This window comes from Equus asinus, chromosome 15, assembly GCF_041296235.1.
Source record: "Equus asinus isolate D_3611 breed Donkey chromosome 15, EquAss-T2T_v2, whole genome shotgun sequence".
Lineage (NCBI taxonomy): Eukaryota > Metazoa > Chordata > Mammalia > Perissodactyla > Equidae > Equus > Equus asinus.
Window position 1 is genome coordinate 5,803,540 of NC_091804.1, and position 24,682 is coordinate 5,828,221.

General features: G+C 46.0%; 1 protein-coding gene across 2 annotated transcripts in view; it reads right to left on the reverse strand.

Annotated features, from left to right (window-relative positions):
- SLC24A3 (solute carrier family 24 member 3) overlaps positions 1-24,682 on the reverse strand; it is a 457,448-nt gene that overhangs the window by 117,620 nt on the left and 315,146 nt on the right. For both annotated transcript variants that reach the window (XM_044748140.2, XM_014855848.3), the window contains 3 exons: positions 6,845-6,919; positions 3,629-3,713; positions 3,152-3,255 (listed from right to left, as the gene is read on the reverse strand). In XM_044748140.2, coding sequence (XP_044604075.2) covers positions 3,152-3,255; positions 3,629-3,713; positions 6,845-6,919 — 264 coding nt within the window. The remainder of the gene's footprint in view (positions 1-3,151; positions 3,256-3,628; positions 3,714-6,844; positions 6,920-24,682) is intronic.

A 24,682-nucleotide genomic window follows, 5' to 3' on the forward strand; every position in this document is an offset into this window, starting at 1 on the left:
TTCAATACAATATCCGAAATACATTAGCAAGTTGCATTAGAGCTTGATATTCTCACTTCATTCTTTTTATTTTTTGTTTTTAAATAAAGGAAACTTGTAGGGCCACAGCCTGTAAACGTCCTGCAGGCATGCCAAGAAGCACTAGATAAGCCACTTTGTAAGAAGCAATTTCCTTCTTGTCCCATAAAACTCCCCAAAGTACCTTAGGCGAGCACCAAAGCCCAGGTGTGTCTGCAGACTGCAAATACCGCAGACGTTTAATTACCTCGAATTCATCAAAACCCTAATTGAGACAGGAACTCAAACCTTGTGGCTTAATTACTTTAATTTCAGATGGGTAACAGACTTGGTCACGAGCAGCCCTTCACGCCGGAACACATTCGAGAGAGGCCCACCGGCACTCGCTGGTAATTCTCCAGCCAAAGGAAAGTGCGGAGCGACATAAATAACAATGCTAAGTGAGAGCCATGATTGGATTTATTAATCAGTTCAGTTCCCAATATCCACCCTCTGCTATAATGTTACACTGCTCCGGCTCCACCGCCCTGGGACGGCTTCTCAAGATTTAAGGCAGCGTGCATTTCTTACTGATCTTTCTTTTCCGCCCACTGATCAGACAGCGCAGAGGCAAAGACCAGTCCCCCGAGATCATCCTTCTATCAACACTTCCCTACTTTGATTTTCACTTAGAAGACCTCCCCGACCCTCCCTTGCCTCCACACTGGGCATCCTGCAGCCGTCCTACTATTAGCGAGTGAGTTCTACCAACTGTTTGGTCAAATGATCACAGCAGCCTAGGGTAGAATTTGGAGAGGAGGATCCCAGGGATCGTTATTCTTCTGAGAGCTGATAATTGTGTCTAACTTTACTGAGCACGTACGACGTGGGCCAGGTGCTGTTTAATGCTGAACACGTTATGTTTCATCCCGCCGGTGACGTGGGAGGCAGGTGCGCTTATACCCACTCCAGGCTGAGGGAGATGAAGGACTTCCCCCAAGGCTCCACAGCCAGCAAATGGCAGAGTCAGGACTCAAGCCCAGGCCAGTCTGATTCCTGGGCTCATGTTCTTTCCAAAACATCATTTTTCTCCCTCTGCAAAGACTTCATGGATTCTACAAAGCCCTGAAGAAGAGAGCTGGATGGCTTTGGAACTCTCCAAGTGGGCACGGGACAAGGAAAGACAGAAAGCAGGGCTGGCCCCCAGAAACATCACGTGGGCTACTTCTAACATCATCATGGGGGGTACCTTTCTCCACGATCATTCAGAGTCGTGACATGAACTCGGCAAAGACCTTCCAGAGGAGGTAGAGTGACTGATGGCAGCACTTGGTAAAGTTCAGGAAGCAATTTGTCTTTAATGCAGCTGTTCTAACCAAGCCAGTGATTAATTGCATTGCTAATAAATTATGAAATCCAAAAGCATTCAAGCCACTTCATATGTAATTAGTTGCATGGCATTTACTAGATGTTTCCCAGTCATTTGTTTCATTTCTTTACATCATTTCTCCCTCTTTAGGGTTGCCTTTGCATCAAGCTTCAGGTACAAATGACTGAACTAATGACAACACTGATAATGGCCAGGCTAATAATCATACTGCTAATGGTGACAATGCTAATTAAGAGAGAGCTAACAGCAACAGCTCTTCTGTAGGATGTGCCTGTTCATCTCTGGCAGACAACGAGAAGGTGGCCAACAGAGACGAGAGCCTGGGAAGTGCAAATAGCGCCAAAGGCAAAGACAGACACTCATTTCTTTTTTTCTTTTTTTGGTACTAACCGCATTTATAGGAGATCTAAAAAACACCGTATCATGGGTCCACAAAATCTAAGAAAGAGATAAGGGACCAAAAGGGTGAGAAAAAATAAAACATTCAGTCTAGCAAGTGGGGCAGAACTCAACCCCCACGTATGGGCGCAGCTGTACAGAAGCCTCTTCTCAGAAGTAACCGTCCACCTGTGGGCTCTGGAGCCTATTCCTGATGAGATCAGGTGTCCCTCTGCCTGTCACCCAGAAGCAACGAACCCAGCAGGTAACCTGGACAAATCGATAGGCACGAAGATGATGGAAGTAAAAAGTGGGCAGTGGGGAACAGCACTGGGTGCCCAAGCGCGTCCTGCCTGAGAGACTCTAGTCAGCCTTAGAGAGTCGGGCGGCATCAGGGGCCCCTGCCGGAGGACTGAATGACGGAGGGGCTGGGAGAGGATGTGAGGGAGGGTTCACAGGAGCTTTCCTCAGCCTTCCAAACCAACCCACCGCTTCCAGCAGGCCCCTGCCTCCTCCACAGGGAGGGAGCTGGTTAGGATCCCCAGCTTCCTCGATACTGCAAGTGGAGCGCCGTCAACAAGCTTTGAGAAGTCACTTTTCCTAGAAGACACTCAGAGCCCTGGATGATTGGACAGAGAGCTCAGGATCACGTTGTTTCTGAATAAATTCCTATGAGGGAACTAGGACATCAGAGCCAACAGGATGGCTGCAAACCCTTGGGTGCCCTGTAACGTCCAGGCTGCCAGGCAGCCTCACACTCGGCGACTTCCAGGTGTCTTCCCATGACTTTCCAAAACAGACACCAGCATTCATAAAGGACAAGGACCCATGATACCCCTTGGCAGTGGGATAGTCTCCACAGATAAAATACAGGCACGCAAAGACCCTCATGAACCAAAAGCAAGCTAAAGGGAACATGTAAGAAAAATGCTTGATCACTGTAGAAAAGGAAGGATTGGGTCTTAAACTGTGACAACTCCAAACTGTTTTTAGCAGAAAGAAATCTGTGTCATTTCTTGTCTCTCTCTCCTTTATTTACTCTCTTTCCACTGAGGAAAAGCATACCTAAAATTGTTATAGGTCATTCCAGTTCAGATCAGTAACACATCGAAATGAAGGCGACACCTTCAGATTCCTAGCCTGCATCTTCAGGCTGGTTGATGGCTCACGTGGACCAGGCTACTGTGCATCCCACCAACATGGAGACCAAATAGCGGTGCCTGACAACTTCCAGTTCCAGTTGGGCCAGCCTCCCGGGCTGTGAGATCCCATGGCACCGTGACCCCAGCCCACGGGCCCCACGCTGGCTGTGCTCCTGCCGGACAGGCCCCTGCCCCACCTCCACGCCACCACTCCCCAGATGCCACATTCTGCCGTCACTCTTACCTGCCCGGCGAAGAGCCCACAGACACCGATGATACACAGGATATTGAATACTGCTGAGCCCACGATGGTCCCTACTCCCACGTCGCCCTTGGTGATGAAGACGCCTGAAACACAGACCCAGTGTCAGCCTGGCCATTGTGGCCAGCTGCATTCCAAGGTGGGTGCGGGGAGCTTTCACAGGCGCTAAGTTCCACACTTCTCAAGATCAGCAGGAAACAGCCAAGGATTGGAGAGAGCTTTCTAATCTGCACTGGGGAAACTGTCCCACTGCAGCATTGGCACCTTCATGCAAAGTAAAAGCATCACTTTAATGAAATAGCAACAGCAACTACAGCGGGGCAGGAGGCTGCTGTTCTGCTCCTTGGGGCCTGGAGATTCTCACTGCCTGTTAGACAACCTGCTGGCAGGCCATCTGTCCCCAGAGCCCTGGTCCCCTCGAGAGGGCAAGGCTGAGACGTTCCCCAGGTTGGCACCTACCTATGACTGATGTGAACAGCTCTGGGGCGGAACTGCCTGCCGCCATGAACGTGGCCCCGGCCACATCTTCACTGAGGTGCAGGCGCTGCAGAGGAGCGAGGACAAATACGGTGAGTTGAGATTCTCCCAGAAACAGAGATGACCGTGACCCCTGAGGTCCCAGGCTCAGTCCCCTTCCTCCTCTTCCTCCCAGAGCTCAGCCACTCCTGCCCCAGCCCCCGCTGGGCCATGGCTCCTCTTGCCATCCTCCTCAAGGGGCAGGCTCACGGAGGGGGCTCTTGATAAGATCTAGGGATCCCCAACCCAATGTTCCCAGGGGCCACACAGATAACAGGGAGAAGTGGAGCAGGCAGGAGTGAGGCGTGGGGGGCGTTCACCTCCTTTCTAAAGGCAGCACTGCTCAGTTCCCTTAGTGCTGCCACATGCTTATTTTTTAAGAGATACCCAAATTCACATTTTTATGCAAAATATCCTGATTTTTTTCAATACCGTGGATCTCAGGCTGAATTAGGCTCATGGTAATCCGTCTGCGAGCATTGATTCTAGGAGGCTATGGAGGCTGGGGGTGGGGAGTCACCTTCCTGAAACCTGCCCCCCTCCTCCATGCTGTCTTGAAACCCCTGTAGGGAGAGTGGGGGTGGAGTTGCGACTGAGTAGAAAGTGAGGAAAAGCCCTGCCAGGACACTCTACACAACGAGCTCTCCAGGTAACCCTGTTCGTTAATCCAAAAAGTGATTTGCAAGAAGACAAGTGCACAGTAGAGGCTGGCTAGCATGCTCAGCTTTTCGGCATTCAGTCACGACCCAGAAAGCAAGCTGCTGGCTGGCAGGAAATAGCTGGTTCCCTCCTGGCACCCCAGCTAGGAGATGTCAGTCTTGAAGGAGATCTTCCATCTTCCCTGGGGCACCAGCAGCTGCACTTCCTTGCTCAGCCATGGAGGGGCAGCACGGCCTCGGCGTAGGCCACTGCTCAGTCAGGAGCTGCCGCAGGAGCCCTAACTGAGCCTTTTGACCTGGAATCCTGGGTTCCCTTGATCTTGACTGAACAGCTAAACTTCACACAGGGTTCTGAGAAGACCCTAAGATAGAAGTACTGATGCCTCAAGTTGAAAGGTGTGGCTGGAGGGACGCCTGGGGCATCTTGTCCCTCCAGCGCAGGGAGTCTGCAAGAAGATAATCTAATTAAGAGTTCATGCTCCATGGGTGGTTTGCCAAGACTGGCCCTGAGCTGTGAGCCAGCACCGCTGTCTCTGCTCCAGCTCCGGCTCCCTGCTGGGACACTGGTTGTGGAGTCCACACCTTGGCTCATCTCCAGTTTGTCTCTTTCTCCTTCATCCACTCAGTTTGCTTCTTCCTCCATACCTCCTTACATCCCTTCCTTTTTCTCCCCTAATTCACTTTGGTCCTGGCAACATTGCACTGGATGCTTAGTCACCAGCTAGGGGGTCTGTCTTCCTGTCTCTGGGCTCCTTCCATCTACAAGCACATGGTCCTCAAAGCCTCCCAAGCTCCCTCCGTAGCACTGACTCCTGACGCCCTAGGCTCCCTTCACGATGATTTCAGCTCCGGCTTCTCCCCCTTGGCTCTATGGCTCAGACTCTTCTCTGCTCAAATATCCTCCCTTGAAACTTGTTGCCGCTGAGACCCTCCCTCCAAGGCTGCTCCAATCCTGCCCCTGCAGGAGCCCTCCCCGATCCCCTGGACGAAGCAATCTCTCTCTCCCTTTTCTCTCGCTGCACTCTCCCACCCCCCGGCTCCTCAGCCAGCCCCCTGTGCATCTCACTCTGGAGCAGCTCAGCGCCTAGAACCCAGCCCCTGGCAGCAAGGCCCACACTGCCTTTCATCTTGTTTCCTCCTCAAGGGGGCGTGCTTGCAGGTTCTGTGGGCTTCCTCAGTTGAGAGGAACCCATCTGACAATTATACGTACACTTCTAGAACAGAGGCTTTGCTAGTTAAAAAAAATGTGTGGGAAAGACAGAGAGTAGCTTGCTTTGCACGTAGAATAAACCACCAAATGGTGGTATTTCAGAGATCACAAATGGCCCCAATTTCGGGTGCTTCAGCATTTCCTCCCCTGCCGCATAAGGCGACCCTGTCCTCAGGTGTCCTCACTTTGACAAAGGCTTCCACACTTGCCCACTGTCCATGTCAGACACGAGCGCACTCACTCTCCTTCTGCTACTTCCGCGGTACAGAGGAAGCCGCTCGCGGGCCTCTCTGGGGTTATTGCGGATCAGTGCTCCTATTTTTTCAAGTACACAGAACGAAGAGACTTCCAGGATGTAGAAGCATCTGCTTAAGTTAGTGGTTCTCAAAGTGTGGTTTCCAGACCAATGGCCTCAGCATCACCTGGGAACTTAACAGAAATGCATCTTCTGTTCCCCTCTGCCCCCCAAGACCTTGTGGATCAGACATTTGAGGGGAGGGAGGGAGGAAAGGGGAGGGATGACAAAGTCTGAGAACGACATAAAGAACTCGAGTTCCCCACGGGAGGTGTGTCTGGAAGAGATCCTTTCTTGAAATGGGATTCTGAATTAAAATAAAATAAAATAGAAAGCTTCCAGATAAAGGGAACTACATTTCAAAACAGACAAGAGATGAAAGCGACAAGAGAATGAAAGAGTTCTAGATATGCTGGATATTTTCTGATGAAAGGGATTTGACTTGATTCAGCCTGGCGTTCACAGGTCTGATAGCAAACAGAGTCCCTTTCCTGGTCTCTGCGGCCCATCCTCTCATCTCCTTGCCTTTCAGGCGTCTGCTTGGAGCATCTCTGTACATACACAGAAAGAGGAAGGGTGACGGAGATGTATGGTGAGGATTTCCACTCTGCGGGGCCCCCACGAGTCACCAGAGGAGGGTTACGGGGGCAGAAGGATCCAGAGGAGAAGGAGACAGAGGAAGTGACAGGGAGAAAGGAGGAGCAGGATTTAAAAGAGAAAGAAGATGGGAGCCGAACACAAATAGCACCTTGTGTTATGGTCAAATGGAGCAGGGAGAGCTGGTCATATGCCTTAAAGCCCGACTGTGGACCAGGATCCGGAGATTCTAAGCAGCCTGATGGAGTGGTTATGCTCATATGGGCTATCCCTCTGAAGCACGCTGGCGCCTGGCATTGCCACCCTGGTTGCGTGGAGGGCTCCTAAGGACCTTGGGGGAGGAGGCTGGAGCAGTACCAGTGCCTGGCTCAGACACGCTGAGAATACGAGGCACCTACCTCACAGATCTTTTCCAAAGAGGGGACGAAGAAGTCATCACACACGATGGCCAGTGCGTAGAACATGTACATGGCCTGGAAGAGAGGAGAGAAGGAGTTAAAGTCAGAGTCAGGGCAAAGCCACTAGGGTGAGGGTCCAGCCACCCTCTGCTTCAATGACATCCTCTGGTATGAGGAGTTCACCATCTTACTCAGAGTTAAGCACAAAGTCTTTGCAATGCCTGCGAGGACCTACCTGACCTCACCACTCCACGCTGACCGCACTGCTTACAACTCTCCCCCTCGTCCTCCTTGTTTCCCAAACATGTCACAGACACCTGCCCCAGGGCCTTTGTACTCTGCCATTCCCTCTGCCCAGAACATGCTCCCCGCAGATCACCGTGGCTTGCTCGATCATTCCTTCAGGTCCCTGGTTTAATGTCCATCTAAGCAAGAGGCCTTGGACTCCCCTCCCTCCTGTTTCTTTCTATTCCCCTTATCCTGCTTTGTTTTTGACATATTAGGTATTAAATTAATTTGTTTGTTGTCTATCTCCCCCACTAGAAGTCCAGGAGGATATGAACATTATCTCATTTATCCCCAGTACTCAGCACAAGGCCTGGTACATAGTAGGTACTCAATAAATATAAGTGCAATGAAGGAATAAATAAGTGAATAACATTTTTCATTTAGCAGTGTATCGTAAATATCTTTCCTTGTCTCTAAGTATGGATTTACATAATACCTTTTACCAGCATTTCATTGAATGATGATCCCAGTTTATATAACCCATCCCATTCCAGCTGAGCTTGTGTACCCTCCTGTTCCCTGCAGGACAGCCTCTGCAATCTCGCTGCCACATCTTTGGTCAGCGTATCCTCTGGAATTCTGATGACTTCTCTACTTACCTAACTTTATATTTCTTCTTTAATTAATGAAATTTTATTTGGATTCCATTGTTTGTTGATCACCCAGCACCCATCCCCACTTCTTCATCATGGGACCCCAGTTTTGTCCAAATATCCACCACACCCCATGTGGAAGGTGACCCCACCCTTTCCTCCAGGAGCTGATAATGATTGGCCAATCAGTGTGTACTATTCCCCAGTGATGGCTATTGGTTCAGGGGTGGGCACATGACCTAGGCTGCCCAATCAGAGGGCAGAAAAGACTTTATAGTCCTTGCCAGAGGGAGCCATGTCTCACCCTCCAGTGCTGGCTGCAGACAGGAAAGCTGGGTGTCCTGATTGCCACTGGCAGCCACACTGAGGGAAATCTGACATGAGCTGAAGTTGACCCTGAGTCAACTTAATGACATCACTGAGCCATTGATCACGTGGTGCTAGAGCCCACCCTGCCTCTCGACTTCATAATATAACACACTGGCAAATAGGCCAGTTTGACTGGAGTTTCAGTCTGAAACCAAAGTGGACTTTCCAATTTCATGAGCCAATAATATGCCTTTTACACTTAAGCTTATTTGAGTTGAGTTTCTGACACTCGCAACTGTCCTTCATGAAGCCTTCTATAGCAACCCAAGTATGAAATGGTCTCTCTGCCCTTTGACTCTGGGCTGTTGCACCAGACACCCCTCCCTCCCTTTATAAACTGGTTTTCTTTTTCACATGTGTTTGATCCCTTCAACCAGATTGTAAGATCCTAAAGTGTATCTTAACACTTGATTCTGTGGAATATCAGACAGGGCACAAAAACATATGCACCAGGAATATTCATTCCAGAATGCTGACTATAATAAATTATCAAAACCTAAGAAAATATACCATAGAGGATGACTTATATAAACTAGGATCATCATTCAATGAAATGCTTTTAAAAGGTATTATGTAAATCATATTTAGAGACAAGGAAAGATATTTACGATACACCGCTAAATGAAAAATGTTATAAAATAGTGTATAATCTCTTTTTTGCTAAATTATCTATGTATATGAGTGCACGCACACACATATATTTGCATATAAGAGTTTGTAAGGCCATAAATCAAAATAGTTTCTCCCTAGGTTGGAATGACTATATCTGTATTTTATAGTTTCTGTCTGTATTTTCTGATTTGTCCACCTCGAATTTGTGTTTATTGTGTGATTTTTGTAGGTGGTAGAAGATGTGAGTGGTAAGGACTCTGTCTTACACTTTTTTAATCTCTGAGGAGCTGGGGAGCCCGGCATGCAGAAAAGCCTTAAATAGAACTTCTTATTTCTCGGTCTACTCATAATCTGTACAAAATTATTTGCCTGTGGGGTGTTTATTTTTTAGAAAATGTCAACTGAAAAAAATTAATGCTGTATTCTATACGTTTGTGGATGAGTCAGATACACATTCCCAAATTGCAATGGTCTCCAATCCTCTCTTGTTGTATAACCTGGCTGATCCAATGATATGCAGGTTTTATCATTAACTTTGAAAGGACAGGCAAATGCAGTAATTGGAATACAGAGTTGCACATTTGTGGATTAACCAAGAACTAAATAAGCTGTCCACAGCTGACATAGTCAACTCGCTGAAACCCCCAACGTGGCTCAGAAGTCCATAAACCATCTCTCTAAGACTATGTTCCAATATTACATAGTGATCCTGTTTCAAGGCAAGAAGCTCCATCCAACACCTGCAATATCGATGCTCGGACCAGAACGAGACACCAATAGCCATGCCAGGCTCTCCGTGCTTGCAAGGGTGATGGCTACTGAGAGCCACGTTACTTCCTGTGCACAAGGCAGTGTGAGGTGGGGACGCCCACCCAAGTCAGACACCCTGTGGCAAAACTCTTCTGGACATGCGAGGGGCCTGCCAAACCATGGGGCTCCTTTCCAGGTGCAAGGCACCTCCTGGCATCTGAGGGCGGGCCTGCCACTTTGCTTGCAAGAAACTCTGCCCTAACTCTCTGGAAAAACAAACAAAACAGAACAAGATATTGGTGGGGGGGTGGGGACTGTGCATGTCGGGGGGCTGGCAAGGGGACATTTGTACTTCTGCTCAATTTTGCTATGAACCTAAGACCCCTCAAAAAAATGTCTACTACTACTACTAAGAAAACAAAAACAAAACAGAACAAAGGACCAAAACAAACATACAAAGTCAAACTAAGACGCAGAGAGCCTACTGATGTTGACGGCACCATCAATATCACCGTTCTGAATATTTCAGAGAGTGAGGGCTTCTTGGAATAATTTGACCATTCCTATCTTTCTAAAGGATATAATAGTATCATTGACAATAACAACAATAATATAATACTATTAATGATATGCCACGATTTGTGGGCCAGGAATTCAGGCACGCTGGAGGTACTTTACAAGGACTGTATCACTTAATTCTTTCCGCCCCTGTGGGAGGCAGGGAGTTACTGGCTTCAGTTCCCAGACCAGTTGCCATTAGTTGGGGTTTCTATACTTGCCGCCATGTGCCTCCCTGACTGACATGGGATACAGAAGATTCATTCTTCTGGGCAAGGGTAGTGAAGGAGGTCTGAGAAAGCTTCGTGGAAAAAGTGGCTATTGAACTGGGATTTTGAAAGATAAATACTATCTCATCAGGCAATTTCAGAGGTTGATTGAGACAATAAAACCAGAAACTTTGGTGAAGGTGGTTAAACTGAAAAATACCTAAGGTAACAGGAAATCTTTGTGGCCTGTGGCTTCATGGAGGTGAATGGGCTCTAGCTGAAACACCGATATACATAAGGACTTCTAAATTCTGAGGGCAAATGCGTCCACACGGCCCAACACTAACCCACTATTTTACGTGGCATCTGTAGTCAGTGGTTTTCCTAGATAACTTGCTTTCACTACATTATCTGCACCCGTGTGGCCCTGTCTTTAATTTCAAAGAAGGTGGTGCCAGAGAAGCAATTCCTAGGGAAGATTTATAGAATCCTATCCATTGTGGAAATTGTTCTAAATCTCCCAGGGAATATGGTTTGAATAATCACCAAAAAAGATCTTCCTTTTTCCTTGTCTTTGTCATAGTTTCAAGTGATTATCTATGGATAGACTTGGGGAAAAAAAAAGTTATTTTTTAAAAAAATCATCTTTCCCCATTATGGGCTTGGTATCTAATGGCCCCTTGATGCCATGGAGAGACTGACTAACCCACTCTCATATTCTACTAGGCCCACTCTCGGATTCTGCTACCAGTATGGACATTGTTCTTCTGGAAACACTCACTGTCTTTAGCGACTAGAGAGAGAAATGCTGAGCCTCACAGCCAGACCAGGGTTCTGACCTAGAGAATTTGGGGGGCTGGGTTGCAGGGAAGAAAAAGGTAGCAGATGGCTTTCGGCGCCCCCTGGTCCTACCATATTCTTCAGGCCTGGTCAATTAAGAGAGCTCCACTGCCTTCCAAATGTCAGAATCTGCCTCAATTTGTTTGAAAACTTTCGATTTAATCTTACACAAAGCAGTCAAGAAGTGCTGGGGCATTCATGCTGCCTGGGGAGCCTCAAACAGTGACTGACAGGAGCTATGTATCAGTACCCCAGCTCCCTCGCCCCCTGGGTGGGGTAACTCTCTGCTGTCTCCCTGGGTTTCCCAGCTGAATTAAGCTTCAGGTGCCCACAGTGTTGCAACCATACACCTTTTATTAGCAGCGTTCTCCTCCCTGTCTCACTCCTCATACCGCTATTTCCCTCCACCCACAAATCACCACTGACAATGCTTGTCGCAGGGGCTGCTTCTGGGAGAGCCCAAATTAAAACAAGAGGGAAGTGGGTTAAGGGAGGCTGCAGAAGGAATGAAATGCAGCGTGAAATCCAGACGGGCCACTAGCAGAAACAACTGTCTTCCAAAAGTCTAGGGGGATTCTCTCCCTTAGTCCCACCCCAGGGTCATTTTGTCAGTTGGCACTCTGCAGGTCTTTAGAAGTTCACAGCTAACTGAAAAGGTTTCTCTTGCAGGGACTCAAATGCTAAAGGAAATGAGTATATGTTAATGCACCTGCTCCATTAGCATAAATCCCATAATTATGTCGCTTGAAAGGAGTTTCGTGATAACCAGATGAGGCCCATGGCTGATCACTGTTCTTGGAGGTCACTGCACTAGGGTCACTGTTTTGGAGCCTCAGAAATGAGAGATTTGCCATTTCTGGAGAAATACTTCAGTGGGGGAAGAATGCTTCAGTTTCCCCCACATCCTCTTCCTTCTTTCTCTCTTCTCTCCTTACTCCAGATGCCTCTCACTCTGAGAGACTGGTTCCTGAGGCCTTGAAGAAGTCATCTATTTCTTTTGGCCATCAGTTTCTCAAGGAAGTGGGAAGATAACTGCCACTTCCCCTCAACAGCCACTAAAGGAGGGTTCTGGAGACAGGTTTATGCAGTTGGGCTGAGGCCCACGTGGGCCTTACAGGGCACTCACCAGGTGCCAGGCACACACATTCTCCATTAACCCTCACGATGGCTGCAGGACAGAGCAACGGGCATACTCCAGCCTCGCAGGTGGGAATCATGCTCAGTGACTTGGCTCAGGTCACACAGCTTATAGGTGGCGGAGGCAGGATTCAAACCCAGGTGACCTGTCTCCTTGAGTCTGTGCTCCTAACCACCATCCCACACAGCCTCTCAGGAAGAGGACTGTCTGCGCTCTATTTGAGGAGCATCTATTCCTCTAACCTCTGCCAGGCCCCAAATCCCCTTGTACAGAGACCTCATATAAGACAGGGGCCCCTAACCTGGGGTCCTTGAGCCCCTAACTCCTCAAGGAGTACATAGAAAAACTTCAGGAGCTTGTCAAGTTGGATGTGAACAGTCTGCATCTTTGTTTTCACTAACACTAAGGCAGAATTCCGCATTTCCTTCCACTGTGAATACAGGCAATAAGCCACAGTAGTATTGGCAAGACCTGGAATACGTCCCCAGTGGAAATCACAGACCTGTCACTGTAACCCTCCTCACAAGCACAGGCACACACTCTGTGAAGCCCATTTATTCCTTCCAAAGGAAGAGCCTCAGTTCTGGAATCAGGAAGGATAATGACCCTAAACCTATAAGGATTTCTTCCTTTTTCAAGGCGTTACGCAGAAGAAGTCTTCATTTGACTTGCACAAGAACAGGCACAGAGAATCGGGGCTGAGTGAAGGGGTGGAGGCAGTGAGTGATGACGAGTTTGGGCACCCTTGGCGTTGTCAGAGGCTGCCGCCCAGCACAACCACCTCAACTGCCAAAAGGGGCTGCAGGGTGTGGGACTGAGAAAAGGATGAGGTAGGGTCCATGGCTCGTTGGACAACAGAGGCCCACCTCAGGTGAGCCCACCTGGGCTCTACCCTGGCCATTGTTGCACAAGAAATTGTGTTCAATGTGGCCAGAGCTTCTGATTTTCCAAGAGAGAAGCTGTAAATCTGGACTTGAGGTAAAAGCTCTTAATTTTGAGTGATGGAAACTAAACAATTCTGACTTCACCTCCTACTTTCTCCCTTGCTGACTCCACTCCAGGCATACTGGCCTCCTGGCTGTTGCTTGAATAAGCCTGGCTGGCTCTGCCTCAGGGCTCTTACACTGGCTCTTCTGTCTGCCCCTCCCACGCTCCCCAGCCATCCACATGGCTCCTTCCTCTCGCTTCCTTCAATCTTGGCTCAAACCTCACCCTCCTGAAGCCCACTGTGACCTTGCAACATGCCTCTCCTGCACCTCCCCGCCACACTCCTCTGACCCTGCTCCAGTTTTTCTTTTTTCCATTGCAGGTATTATCTTCTAGAATACTAGATAATTTATTCATTATTATGTTTCTTTCACTGTCTGTCTGCTTCCTCAGAATGTATGCTCCACAAGAACAGTGATCTTTGCCTGTCTTGTCCTCTGATGTATCCCAAGTGTCCAGAACAGGGTTGGCAAACAGTGTGTGCTCAAGAAATACTTATGGACTGAATGATTGAGTTCAATAATTGTAAAGCAATGAACCAACCATATGAAACCTGTTAATGGTTATAATTGTGACCTCAAGTCAGGTCCAATTGCCCTGGGCAGTTAAATAACTTTCCTTCAGTCACTCTCTCATACTGGCCAGTCCTGTTCGGAAACTCCTGTCCCTGGACCACTGGGCCACCGCTCTTCCCACAACTTCAGCTCAATCTCAAGGTTCCCAACAGAGCTCAGACGAGGACCGAGGTCTCCCATCTCCTAGGACTTGCCTCATGTGGGAACCTGACTTCACAGGCACCATCTCCCATCACCTTTCCAGTTCATTCTGGGAGACAGGAATTAACTATCTAGCTGCTGAAAGACTGAACCCATATTTGAACTTCAAGAGCCCCACACTGAGGGATTCAGCACATCAGGCCTAGAGTCTATCATGATGATAACATCAACATCTGGAGGGTCCACCAGGGCAGAGGTTTGGAATAATTTTGTTTACTTCTGTACCCCCAGATCGACAATAGGGCCTGGCACTCTTTCTGGAATGTTTCTCAAACGAATGAATGAATGAATAAATGAAGGAGCTCTTTGTATGGGCTCCTTGGCATGCATTAGTTCATCTCACCCTCCCAGTAACCCCCATACAGAAGTTGGGCCTATAAGGTCTCCATTTTATAGATGAGGAAACTGAGGTTTCAAGGGAATAAGAAACATAGCCTATTAGCAGAGTCAGCAATCATCCAAATCTATTGCTGTATGACTTCAAAGTCCCCAGTCTTAATCACGTGGCATCCATTCCCAGTGGACTCCAGGCACCAAGGATGGAAAATTCCCTACCTGCCTAGCAGTTCTGCCCATTCATTTAAACATGACATTTAGTGTGAAAGGGCAATCTGCTCTCAGGTAGTATAAACTAGCCCAAAGAAATGGGCTTCTGGGTCTTGACTGGCCAGAAGTGGACCCTCACAGGAGAATTCATATGCAATGAGAGACCAGTAAGGTAGTGGGGGAGCAGGACAAAGAAGGAGAAGAAGCCAAGGAAAAGTGTGATGTCAGGTGACACCTCAGCCTCAGCCCAATCCTGCACAGAACTCTGGAGTGTAAGTTGCACCACAGACTTTGTCTTGCCTTGAGGCAAAGGAGCTGGGCTTTCCTACTACTGTACCAGTCATTCATTGGCTAGTGGCCACCCCAGAGAACACAAATTCCCAGGAATTTCCCACTCTCAGTGCATCCTGGTGAGGTGGCTCTCCAGCCCAATATAGTTCTTTGAAGTCTATAGGGGTGACCCATGAAAAGCAAAGCACACAAAAGCTGTTGGATAGGCACACAAGCTAGTGAGGAGGATCTGATTGAGGACCAATATGTCTGCAAAATATGTAAGCAGAGAATTTGGTGTTAAAGCTAAACACATAGCTATTCACTGGCTTCTATGTGAGCTTAGAGGAAGGACACCTAAACTAGGTTTTAGAGAGTAAAGGGAGGGTATGGTAAGGCAATCTGGAGGAGGTGATGTTTATATCACATCCAAGAAGATGAACAGGCATTAGCTAAGCAAAGAAGTCAGGATAGAATTGGCTAGACAAAGCAACAGCATGAATAAAAGCATGGTGTCATAAATGAACAAGGTTTGTGCTGAAATCTATAAATTATTCACTATTGATGTGGATTGTGAGTGAGGAAGCAGAGAAAGATGAGGCTGCAGAAACAGGCAAAGGTCAGTTTGGGGAGGCTTTTATATGCCATGCTGAGATATTTGGATGGATAAGTGCAGACTACCTGTCTTGAACAGGAATCACCATTGACTCCACTAGATGAGCCTTATGATCATGGTGATCACCACAGTGGTTCTGATGGTGGTGATGCTGGTTGTAATGGTGATGACGATGTGATGTTGATGATAGTAATTGTGATGTGATGATGGGGATGAGGAGGAGGAGGTGGATGGTGAAGATGACGATATTGATGATGGTGACGGTGGTAGTGATAATGATTTGATGATGTAAATGATGATGATGATGGTGGAGGTGATGATAGTGATCGTGATGTGATGATGATAAAGACTGATGATGATGGCGATCATGAGAAAGATAATGATGGTGATGATGATGACAGCAGACATTTACTCAATATTGACCACTGGGCATAGAATTGAATACTTAACACAGAACTGCTTCTTTAAAGCTTAATCCTCTCAACTACACCATGAAGTAGGCACTGTTGTTATTGCCACTTTTCAGACAAGAAAATTCAGCCAGAGTGAGTATAAGTCCAAGGTCATAGAGCCAGTGCATGACAGAGACTGGACTTCTACCCCATTGGTATGACTCCAGTCCAAGCCAGAGCTCATGGCTCCAATCCTAATTGCTTTCAGCAGCAAGAGAGGAGGAGTGGTCTGAAGGCTCAGAGAGCCCACTGGCTGGAAGGTTTCTCATGACCTCTCATTCTTCCTTGAGTTATTTCTTTCCCTTCCTCCTCTCCCGCTTCTCAATGACACTCTCCTCTCTCTTCCCCACTAAACCACTAAACCATAGTGGCATACTCTGTGGGAGTTCTGAAAATCCCATATAAAGACTGACTGACGACAGGCTTGTTTACCAACAGTGGCCTCTTCCTCTCTAGGCTCCTTTGAGAAAATGAGGACAATGACTTCTACCCTAGGGATGTATTGTAAATATTAGAGAATTTAACTTTTCTGGAGGACTGTGAAATTTCAAAATTTACTTAACTATCTCCAAAATGATGGAACTCTTCATTTCAAGGTTGGTGAGAAACCTGCTTCTTGCCTGAAAGTTTTTATCAGTAACCTGAGCCAAGTCTGTCTGAGGAAAACCACAATCGGGTAGGAATTTTCATGCCAGAGTTAGAGCTAAGCTTGTTGCACAACATTGTGCCTTTGAGAGATACCAGGCTGCTTAAAGTTATCAAGATATTTGCATTCTTGTCTTCCTGTCATTTTCTTGTTATTCTCTCTCCAAACACAGCCTTGGGAGCTGGTGGGCATCGAAGCTGCCAGATAACATCAAACAGAGGAACTGCAAACCAATCATGGACGAGCAACCAAGACTTCCCCAAACAGAACAGGCCCGAGACAGGGGCACTCGGGCAGGCTTATAATCTGGCGCCTCTTCAAACCCATGTTCTTTAAATATTTATTCAACATTTATTTAGTGAAGGAAGGAAGAGAAAACTAATCTTTTATTAATAACAAAAGTATATAGAAATTAAGTTTCTTACTAATTCATTTCCACTGCTGCCAAGTATAGTCAATTTCTGAAAAATATTCTGCAAAATCTTCCCCTATTTTTCTGTAATTGGTATTCCCTTTTCAAGTTTCTTTTGTAAAAAGAACTACTCTACAGTTAGGCAACTTCTTGTTGGAGAACTCAGAGTTTTAATATTTAATATTTAGATACTGAAATGGATTTTATTCAATGTTGGTAAATATTATGCACTGTTCAATTTTAAAATTTCAGCTGGTGAGAGGATGTGAGCATGTAGAAAATACATGTAATAGAAATAGGCTGGCAGGAGCAAAAAGCAGGAAGATCTTTTTTATTTATACTTTAGGTAGCTGTCTGCCTCAGGTAGAGGGGTCAAAATTTATGAAACCTGAGTTCAGTGGCACCATTTTTCCTGTTTATTAGAGTGATGTTTTAGTGCCCCTTGTAGATCTGCGTCCTGAGAAGGTCTCAGATGGCCACCCCACAGTTCAGCTTTGGGTACCCAGTTGAAAAACCATGGCAAAGTTCCCAGGTTGGGAGTACTTTAACTATGTGTCTTTACTGTGTCCTGCCACTGGAACTGATCCAGCATCACAGGATGTGCTCCTGGAGTGCAAGGAGATTTCCTGCTAGTGGTGAAGGGCTACACTGGGTCATCCATGGTCCTGAGCCTGATCCTGTTTGATGGGTGTAAAGGGCTAACCAGCTGCATGGCTGTGGGTAGAGGTCCAGTCCGGGGCTGTCTGTATAAATGAACAAAGCCAGCAGGCTTGTGTGGGGCTTAAACTCTGAGCTTCATTTTATTGCTTAAGATCTAGTGCAACTAACGAAGCCAGACCAAAGCTTCATATTACAGTATTTCCAACTTCATACTTCAACGACAATCCATTAAAATCATTACCAGATGATTATGATGGACTTCTAACTAGGAGGTTCACAATCTCTCCTGCCATGTGATTAGCTTAGCTGGGCACATGGTTGCCTTCCTCTCTGGCTGACATAGGCTGGCTTGATGTTAGGGGTATTCCAGGGAATCCTTTGTACCTGGACAACAGTACAAATGACAGCTGGTCTTGGGATGTCCTTCTTGCATTCTGTTCACTGAGTGTGTTAGAAAGCAACAGGGCTCCAGACAAAGATGCTCTCAGACTGTTCTAAAAATCCTCTCAGTTGTTGGAGGAACAATGTCACTGATAATGAGAAGGACTGACTTTTGCTGCAGTTTGTAGATGCTGACGCTAATGTTAAGAGCTGTGGCTCCAAGGCAGAGAGCTAAAATTTAATCATGCTTTCTCTTACCTCCCCCAGGGCTCAGAAAAAGCAAGCAGCAGAGTTGCAAAGAACCCAGGAGATCATCCAAAGGCACGGGGGTAAAGCACGTTGAAGCACCAGAGAAATAAATTCCCTTGAGATTATAAAGGGACTGGGAACAATGGTATCTTACAGTTTTTGCAGCTCTCTTCTGCAACTTGCAAAACAGGAATGGAAGAAATCTGCCAGCAGTTACTCCTGGTCTCCCCTAACATAAATAAGTCGACGGAGGCAGTGATGTACTGTGAATAGGATAGTCTGGGTCCTTATCTCAGCTGTGTGACCCAAGGTGAGTATTTTAACCTCGTTAAGGCTTCAGTTTTCCTTGTCTATAAAATGGGAAAAATAATAGTATTTACCTCATATGGTTGTTTTGAAACTAGATAATGCATGCAAAATTCTCAGCACAATAGCTGGACTGCTGCAAGCATTCAGCAAATGCTGGATAATATTGTTGATGGGGTTATTGATATTTTAATCAACTTGATAGAAAAGTGAGACCGACTGAGTTGAAGTGAACTCAGGGAATCATTCGTACTTTCTTCTTTACAAAAACACAAGAAAAGATTAGCAGGCTTGGTCCTCTCCTCGACTGCATCTCTGGGGGCCACTTAGATGGAAGCAGAGGCACAAAGGAATGGTTTGCTGTAGGGCCTGGTTTTCTTTTCCTCCTTTGTCCCATAAGAGCCTGTTGCCCACGCAAAGAAACCCAACCCAAGTTTCACATTCCAACAAACATATGATTTAGGATTCCCCAGCGGTGAACTGGGATGGCCAATGTAATGGCAAAATCCAGCCCACCCCTGGATCCGATGTTAATTACAACTGAAAAGCAGATGGTGTCTAAATCTAGGCCCATCTGTTCCCCGTCTGTGGGAAGTTTCCCGGGCAGAGAAGATTGAGCCATAGCCAATTTCTTTTTGCCCCAAGTAAGACTGGAGTTTTGAATTTAAGAGAACATTCTATTACTCGTCATGATAAGATTGTTCTCTGATCTACATAACCATGGAAATGTTAGGTCAGACATCCAACAGGGAAGCTCAGTGGGATGACCTCAGGAACGTGGATGGCTCAAGATGCTACCAGTGAGTCAGTCTGCAGATAAGAAAATATTTGAATACAACTTGTCTACTAGTTTGTATACCTCCCCACATACCTAGTTCCAATTATTAAGTGGCCTAGATGAGGAAATTATCTGATTGGATCCTATTACTCATACTTACATTGCCTATCTTTTTAAGAACTGACAAGAAGTAATTTCCCCACTCCCTTTCTAAAGAACATGTACTAATTGAACAGAAGGAGAATGAAAATCATGGCTCCTGTAGGGAATGCCAGTGCCACTGGGTCTGGTCAGGTGGGGACTTTAAGTCCACTGCTATGAGCCAGTAAAGAAAGCACTACCTAACCGACATTGAAAGTACCTCTTCTCGCTTATATTTTATCAGCAAGTTTGCAGCAGACAGGGAATTGTGCATTTGATTGTGGACCTAATGGGAGGTGATGTTGACTAGTGGTAATCCAGTGTTTAAAAAAAGTGTGTGGCCCATTGGAACAGATGCTGTTAAAGCCCGTTGGCCCACTTTTGACAATGGACAAATTAAGACCCACTGGCAGCTTCCTACACAGGACAGCTTCCCACCTTACCTGTGGTGCTCTGCTTTTCTGCCTGAGGCCTCCTCCAGTGCTAGAGAACTTTCCTCAGCCCACATGCAGGGTGGCCTGAAAGTGCCCAGATTTTAAAAACCCAGGGACAATCGTTAACAAAACAAAGACAGTAGTAGGGTCAGTGAATCAAGCCCCAGCCTGCTCAGCTCGCTGGGACAATTCTGAGTCATGGTTCTCACCATTCCTCCAAGAGTCCTCAGTAGGGTTGGGCCCTAGCTGTTCATGCTGTCAAGCAGCTCGTTAATGCCCCTTTGCCGGCTCCCCTCCTTCTCCTGTCTTGATTTCCTCACTCCCTCACTTGTGCTTCCTGGGCATTGCCTCAAAGCAACTTCCTGCATCTGGTGGTGTGCTGGAGCAGGCTTGTGTCAGCTCACAAGGGCCAATTATTCAATTTTCAGGAATTTTGCTAGTCCATTGGTGTATTGGTAGTTTAAAACTGGTCATGGTGTAGGTGTTTACACCAGGGAAACTGACAGATGCTACAAATCAGGGCTTTTTTCCCCCCTAGGGGAGCCATTTGTCAAATATTAACCAGCCCATCACTGTCTCCACCTAGTCCTTGTCTCAGGGCTTATTTTTGGCAGCACCCAGATCAAGAGTGTGAGTAGCAAGTGCCCCACTGAAGCCAACACATGAGCGTATATGGTAACAAAAGAATCCAATTTGCTATGATTTTACAAGCATTCCATCACTGGCCAAATTAGTGATTCTTAGTGCACTTAGCTGGTGGAAGAGAACTTGTTTCTAAATTCAGAGTTAAGGGAGTAGGTAGAAAAACTAAAAGAAAAAATGCTAGAAGCTAATGCCAACTGGAACTCATTCCAGAAGAAAATACAGGAGAAAATCTTGGGTTATCAAAGATTGATTAGATAGAACACTAAAAAGGAAAAACCTAGACAGGAAAATATTGATAAAATGGACCACATCAAAATAAAAAACAAAACAAAACTTTGCCTTTCAAAAGACGCTGTTAAGAAAATGAAAAGGAAGGCCATAGGGAGAAAAAGAGTTGCAAAATATAGATCTTATAAAGTACTTGTATTCAACATATAGAATAAAGAACACTTTATTCTATTCATAAAGAACATCTGCAACACAAAAACAAGAAGACAAACAACTCCATTAAAAATGGGCAAAATATTCGAGCAGAATCTTCATCAAAGATGAATCTAATCGCTTGGGAGTCTTGGGGAAAGGTGTTCCAACCAGGTGCTACAAACTTGCTATAGAAGCGACCTACCTCTGAGTTGTTCAAGCTGCCGAGCTGAAACTGTCTTTTGTTTTTTTAACACATTGGCTACTACAGCAACATTTTTACGCTCCAGCTCAAAACAATGCCTCCTTCTCAGCGCGACATAATTACTTAGGGTTTGCCAGAAGAAAACTCACACATATTAAGTGGCTTCACTCAATGGTGACAGTATTCAGCTGACTCTGAATTCTCTACCAATTTGGGCGATAGGGGCTGGGGAGAGGACAATTTAACAAGACACACTGATTATTAACACCACGACCAATTTTCCCATTGAATACTTTGCCAGTAAGAAAGAAATTTTATCTTTGGATTTTCTTTCTGCCGAAGATGCACAGTGAAGGATATGAGTAAAAGGCAACTTTTGATGCCCATGGTGCGTCTTCTGGAGCATCTTTGTGGCTGTCAGCGTCTACTGGACATGGGTTGTTGAAATCCTTGGTGTGATGTATTTGCCATACACAGAGGAGTCGTCCCTTAAAAGTCAAAGCAACTCACAATCCCCTCCAGTCATTTATAGGATGACTTTTGGGGCCTTCTTTTCCCCAGGCATAAAATAAGGGAACTGGTTTGATGATGTCTTTTCATGCACTAACGATCTTCATTTTATAAAGGAGAAACTGAGGCCCATTGAAGAGGGACTGAATGTTGAGCCAAGGATGAGAAAGTCATTGGTGCCATTGCAGTAGAAGTCAGTCTCGTGAAACCCTTCTAGACCAGTGGTTTTTAGAATACTGCCTGGAGAAATCTGGTGATTATCTATTGTCCTAACTTAGCCACACATCTATTTTTCTTTCTCATTGTTGAGACTAACGGAAGAAAAAACATGGCCACTCTTGAACTACGAATCCAATAGACTGGGACTGGATGACAGAATTCCTCATTCATCAGTGTTCCTTGGTTTTGGATTCCTTTATTTAAGAAGTGTCAAATCACAACCAGGGGCCTCCAAAATAATTCACTTCTGCTGCCATGAGGCTCACTCACCAGGATCGTGGGACATTCACTGTGGGTTGATGTTCCTTTGGCAGGTGGCTTATTTATAAGTAGCCGGTGCATAGTTCTCCTTCTGAGTCTCCGAGCTGAATAATAAGCACGGGTGTTACTCTCTTTTTCAGGGATGCTAAATTCTATTTGGGGACGTATTAACGCTGTAGGTTGCTGAGGCTGTGTCTAACTCAACGTGGGCTTTCCAAAACTGCAAAGAATTAAAAAATCACACTCCTCCACCTAATAGGAACAAAGGTATCTACTTGATCCAAGCATACCTGACAGCAGCTTTTAGCACAACCTGACAGGGCACTCCTAGGACCTCCTTGTGAACTCTCAGGACTCTTTCTCTGTTGTCATCCCATCTTCCCTCCAAATCGGGTGGATAGCTCTGTCATCGTGCGCTAGGTGCTGTCCTTTCTCATCTCCGTTTGGTTTCTCCACTGGGAATTTTATTCTTCTTTTCACTGGCCAAGTCTGCTGCAAACCAGGCCACTCAGAAAGTTGAGATATACATTCAGAATTCACTAAAGTTTATTTCAGCTCTGCCTTGCTGCCTCTGGAGCCTCTGATGGGTTACTCTGGGTGGAGGGAAGTAAGGGAAGAAGAAACTTCTATGTGAGGACCCCCTGCTACAGGCAAGGTATCCTGTTAGAGGCTCTGCATGGTTTCTTATTTGGGTTTAACAACAACCCCATGAAATGGACATCATGAGGAGGCATCATTTTGCGCATGAGGAAACTGAGGCTCACCAGGTAGGTAACTTGCCCAATGGCCCACAGCCGGGAAGGAAATGAAGCCCAACCTGATTTCTACTCCCACACACTCTCTCCCTCCCATCTTCCTTCTTATCCTCTCCCTAGACTTTGCTAGAAGCACTTCTAAACAGGGCTGTCAAAGAGAAATATAATGTAAGCTACATATGCAACTTATTTATTTTTTCCATTTTATTGAGATGACATATGCAATTTAAAATTGTCTGCTTTTGAAGTAAAATTTTTAGTTCAAAAAAGTAAAAAGAAACAGGTGAAATAATTTTAATATGTTTTGTTTAACTGAATATATCCACATATTATTATTTTGGTACATGATTTAAATGTTGAATATATGTAATTGGAATATCAATATAAAAATAACTTTTTTTTACAGTCTTCTTTTTCACCCTGCGTGCTCGTGATCTGGTGTGTGTTCTCCACTTACAGCACATCTCAGTCTGGACTCTCCACCTTTCACGTGCTCCAGAGGTAGCTGTGGCTGGTGGCCGCCAGGCTGGACAGTGTATAGAGAATGCTGAATTTTCCGTCTCTAGGTTGTTTTTTGTTAAATTGCATTGCTGTTGTTGGCTCCATTCCTCTTACTTCGCATTCAAACCTGAGATTCACTTTCTGCCTTTTCTGAACCATTTCTTCTGTCTCCCACTCTGCCTACTAGCCTCCCATGCCTGCCTTCTGCTCTCCTCAGAGTGTCCATCCACCTGCATAAGTTCTTTACGATGTCACCCAAAGGTGCACAGGCTTATCTGGCTCTCTGAATGCTTCCTCTTTTTTGTACCTGAATATTTTGTTTCCATGATGTACATTACTGGCAACATTCTCAGGCAGACCTGTACATTCAATGCACGCACTTGAGCTCTCAGTCATGGGTGTCACCTTCGGTTTCATAACATCATTTGAAAGGCTCAGGGTTGCCATTCCACAGTCAGCTGACATGAATGGCATCACTGCATGTAAATGGTTTTATTGACATTAGTTTTATGCACCCCCATCAATCTTTCTGTTATTAAATGTTTACTAAGTACCCACAAAGTCAAAGACACATTCTGAGGGGTTGGGGGAGAAGTAAGGATTATTCCCATCTGGACTCTAGCCTCTGGAAGTTTACACAGCTGTGTTAGAGAGAGATGCTCTTCTGCCCTTTGATGCACAAGATTTCACATTTTCTGAGCTGAGCGTATCCCTCTCACCATGAAAATCATCTTACTTTCTTGTGATGCAGTGAGTTACCTGACAGTAACCGTAATCTACGTACCATCTCCTCACAGCTTTTAAGTGTTCTGTCGATACCAGCCATCACTTACATGCATCACACACACACAGGTACACACACATGCACACAGGTGCACACACACGGGTGCACAGCTGCCTGTTTGCTGTAAACTGCATGTGATTTGGAAGACTAACTCTCTAGACATCAAAAGAAAGGAAAGGAGTTGAGTTAGCCCTGATGGCCTAGAGGTTAAAGTTCAGCACACTCTGCTTCAGCAGCCCAGGTTCGGCACCTGGGGCCAGAACTACATCACTCGTCTATCAGTAGCCATGCTGTGGTGGCAACTCACATAAAAGAGCCAGAAGATCTTACAACTGTAGATAACTATGTATTGGAGGTTCATGGGGGATAAAAAAGAAAAAAGGAGGAAGATTCACAACAGATGTTAGATTAGGAAGAGTCTTCTCTGGGAAAAATCAATCAATAAGGAAAAGAAAAAAAAAAAAAAAGAAAGGCAGGGAGGAGGGAATGAAGGAAGAAAGGTGGTAAAGGCAGGCCAGTCTGGGGCC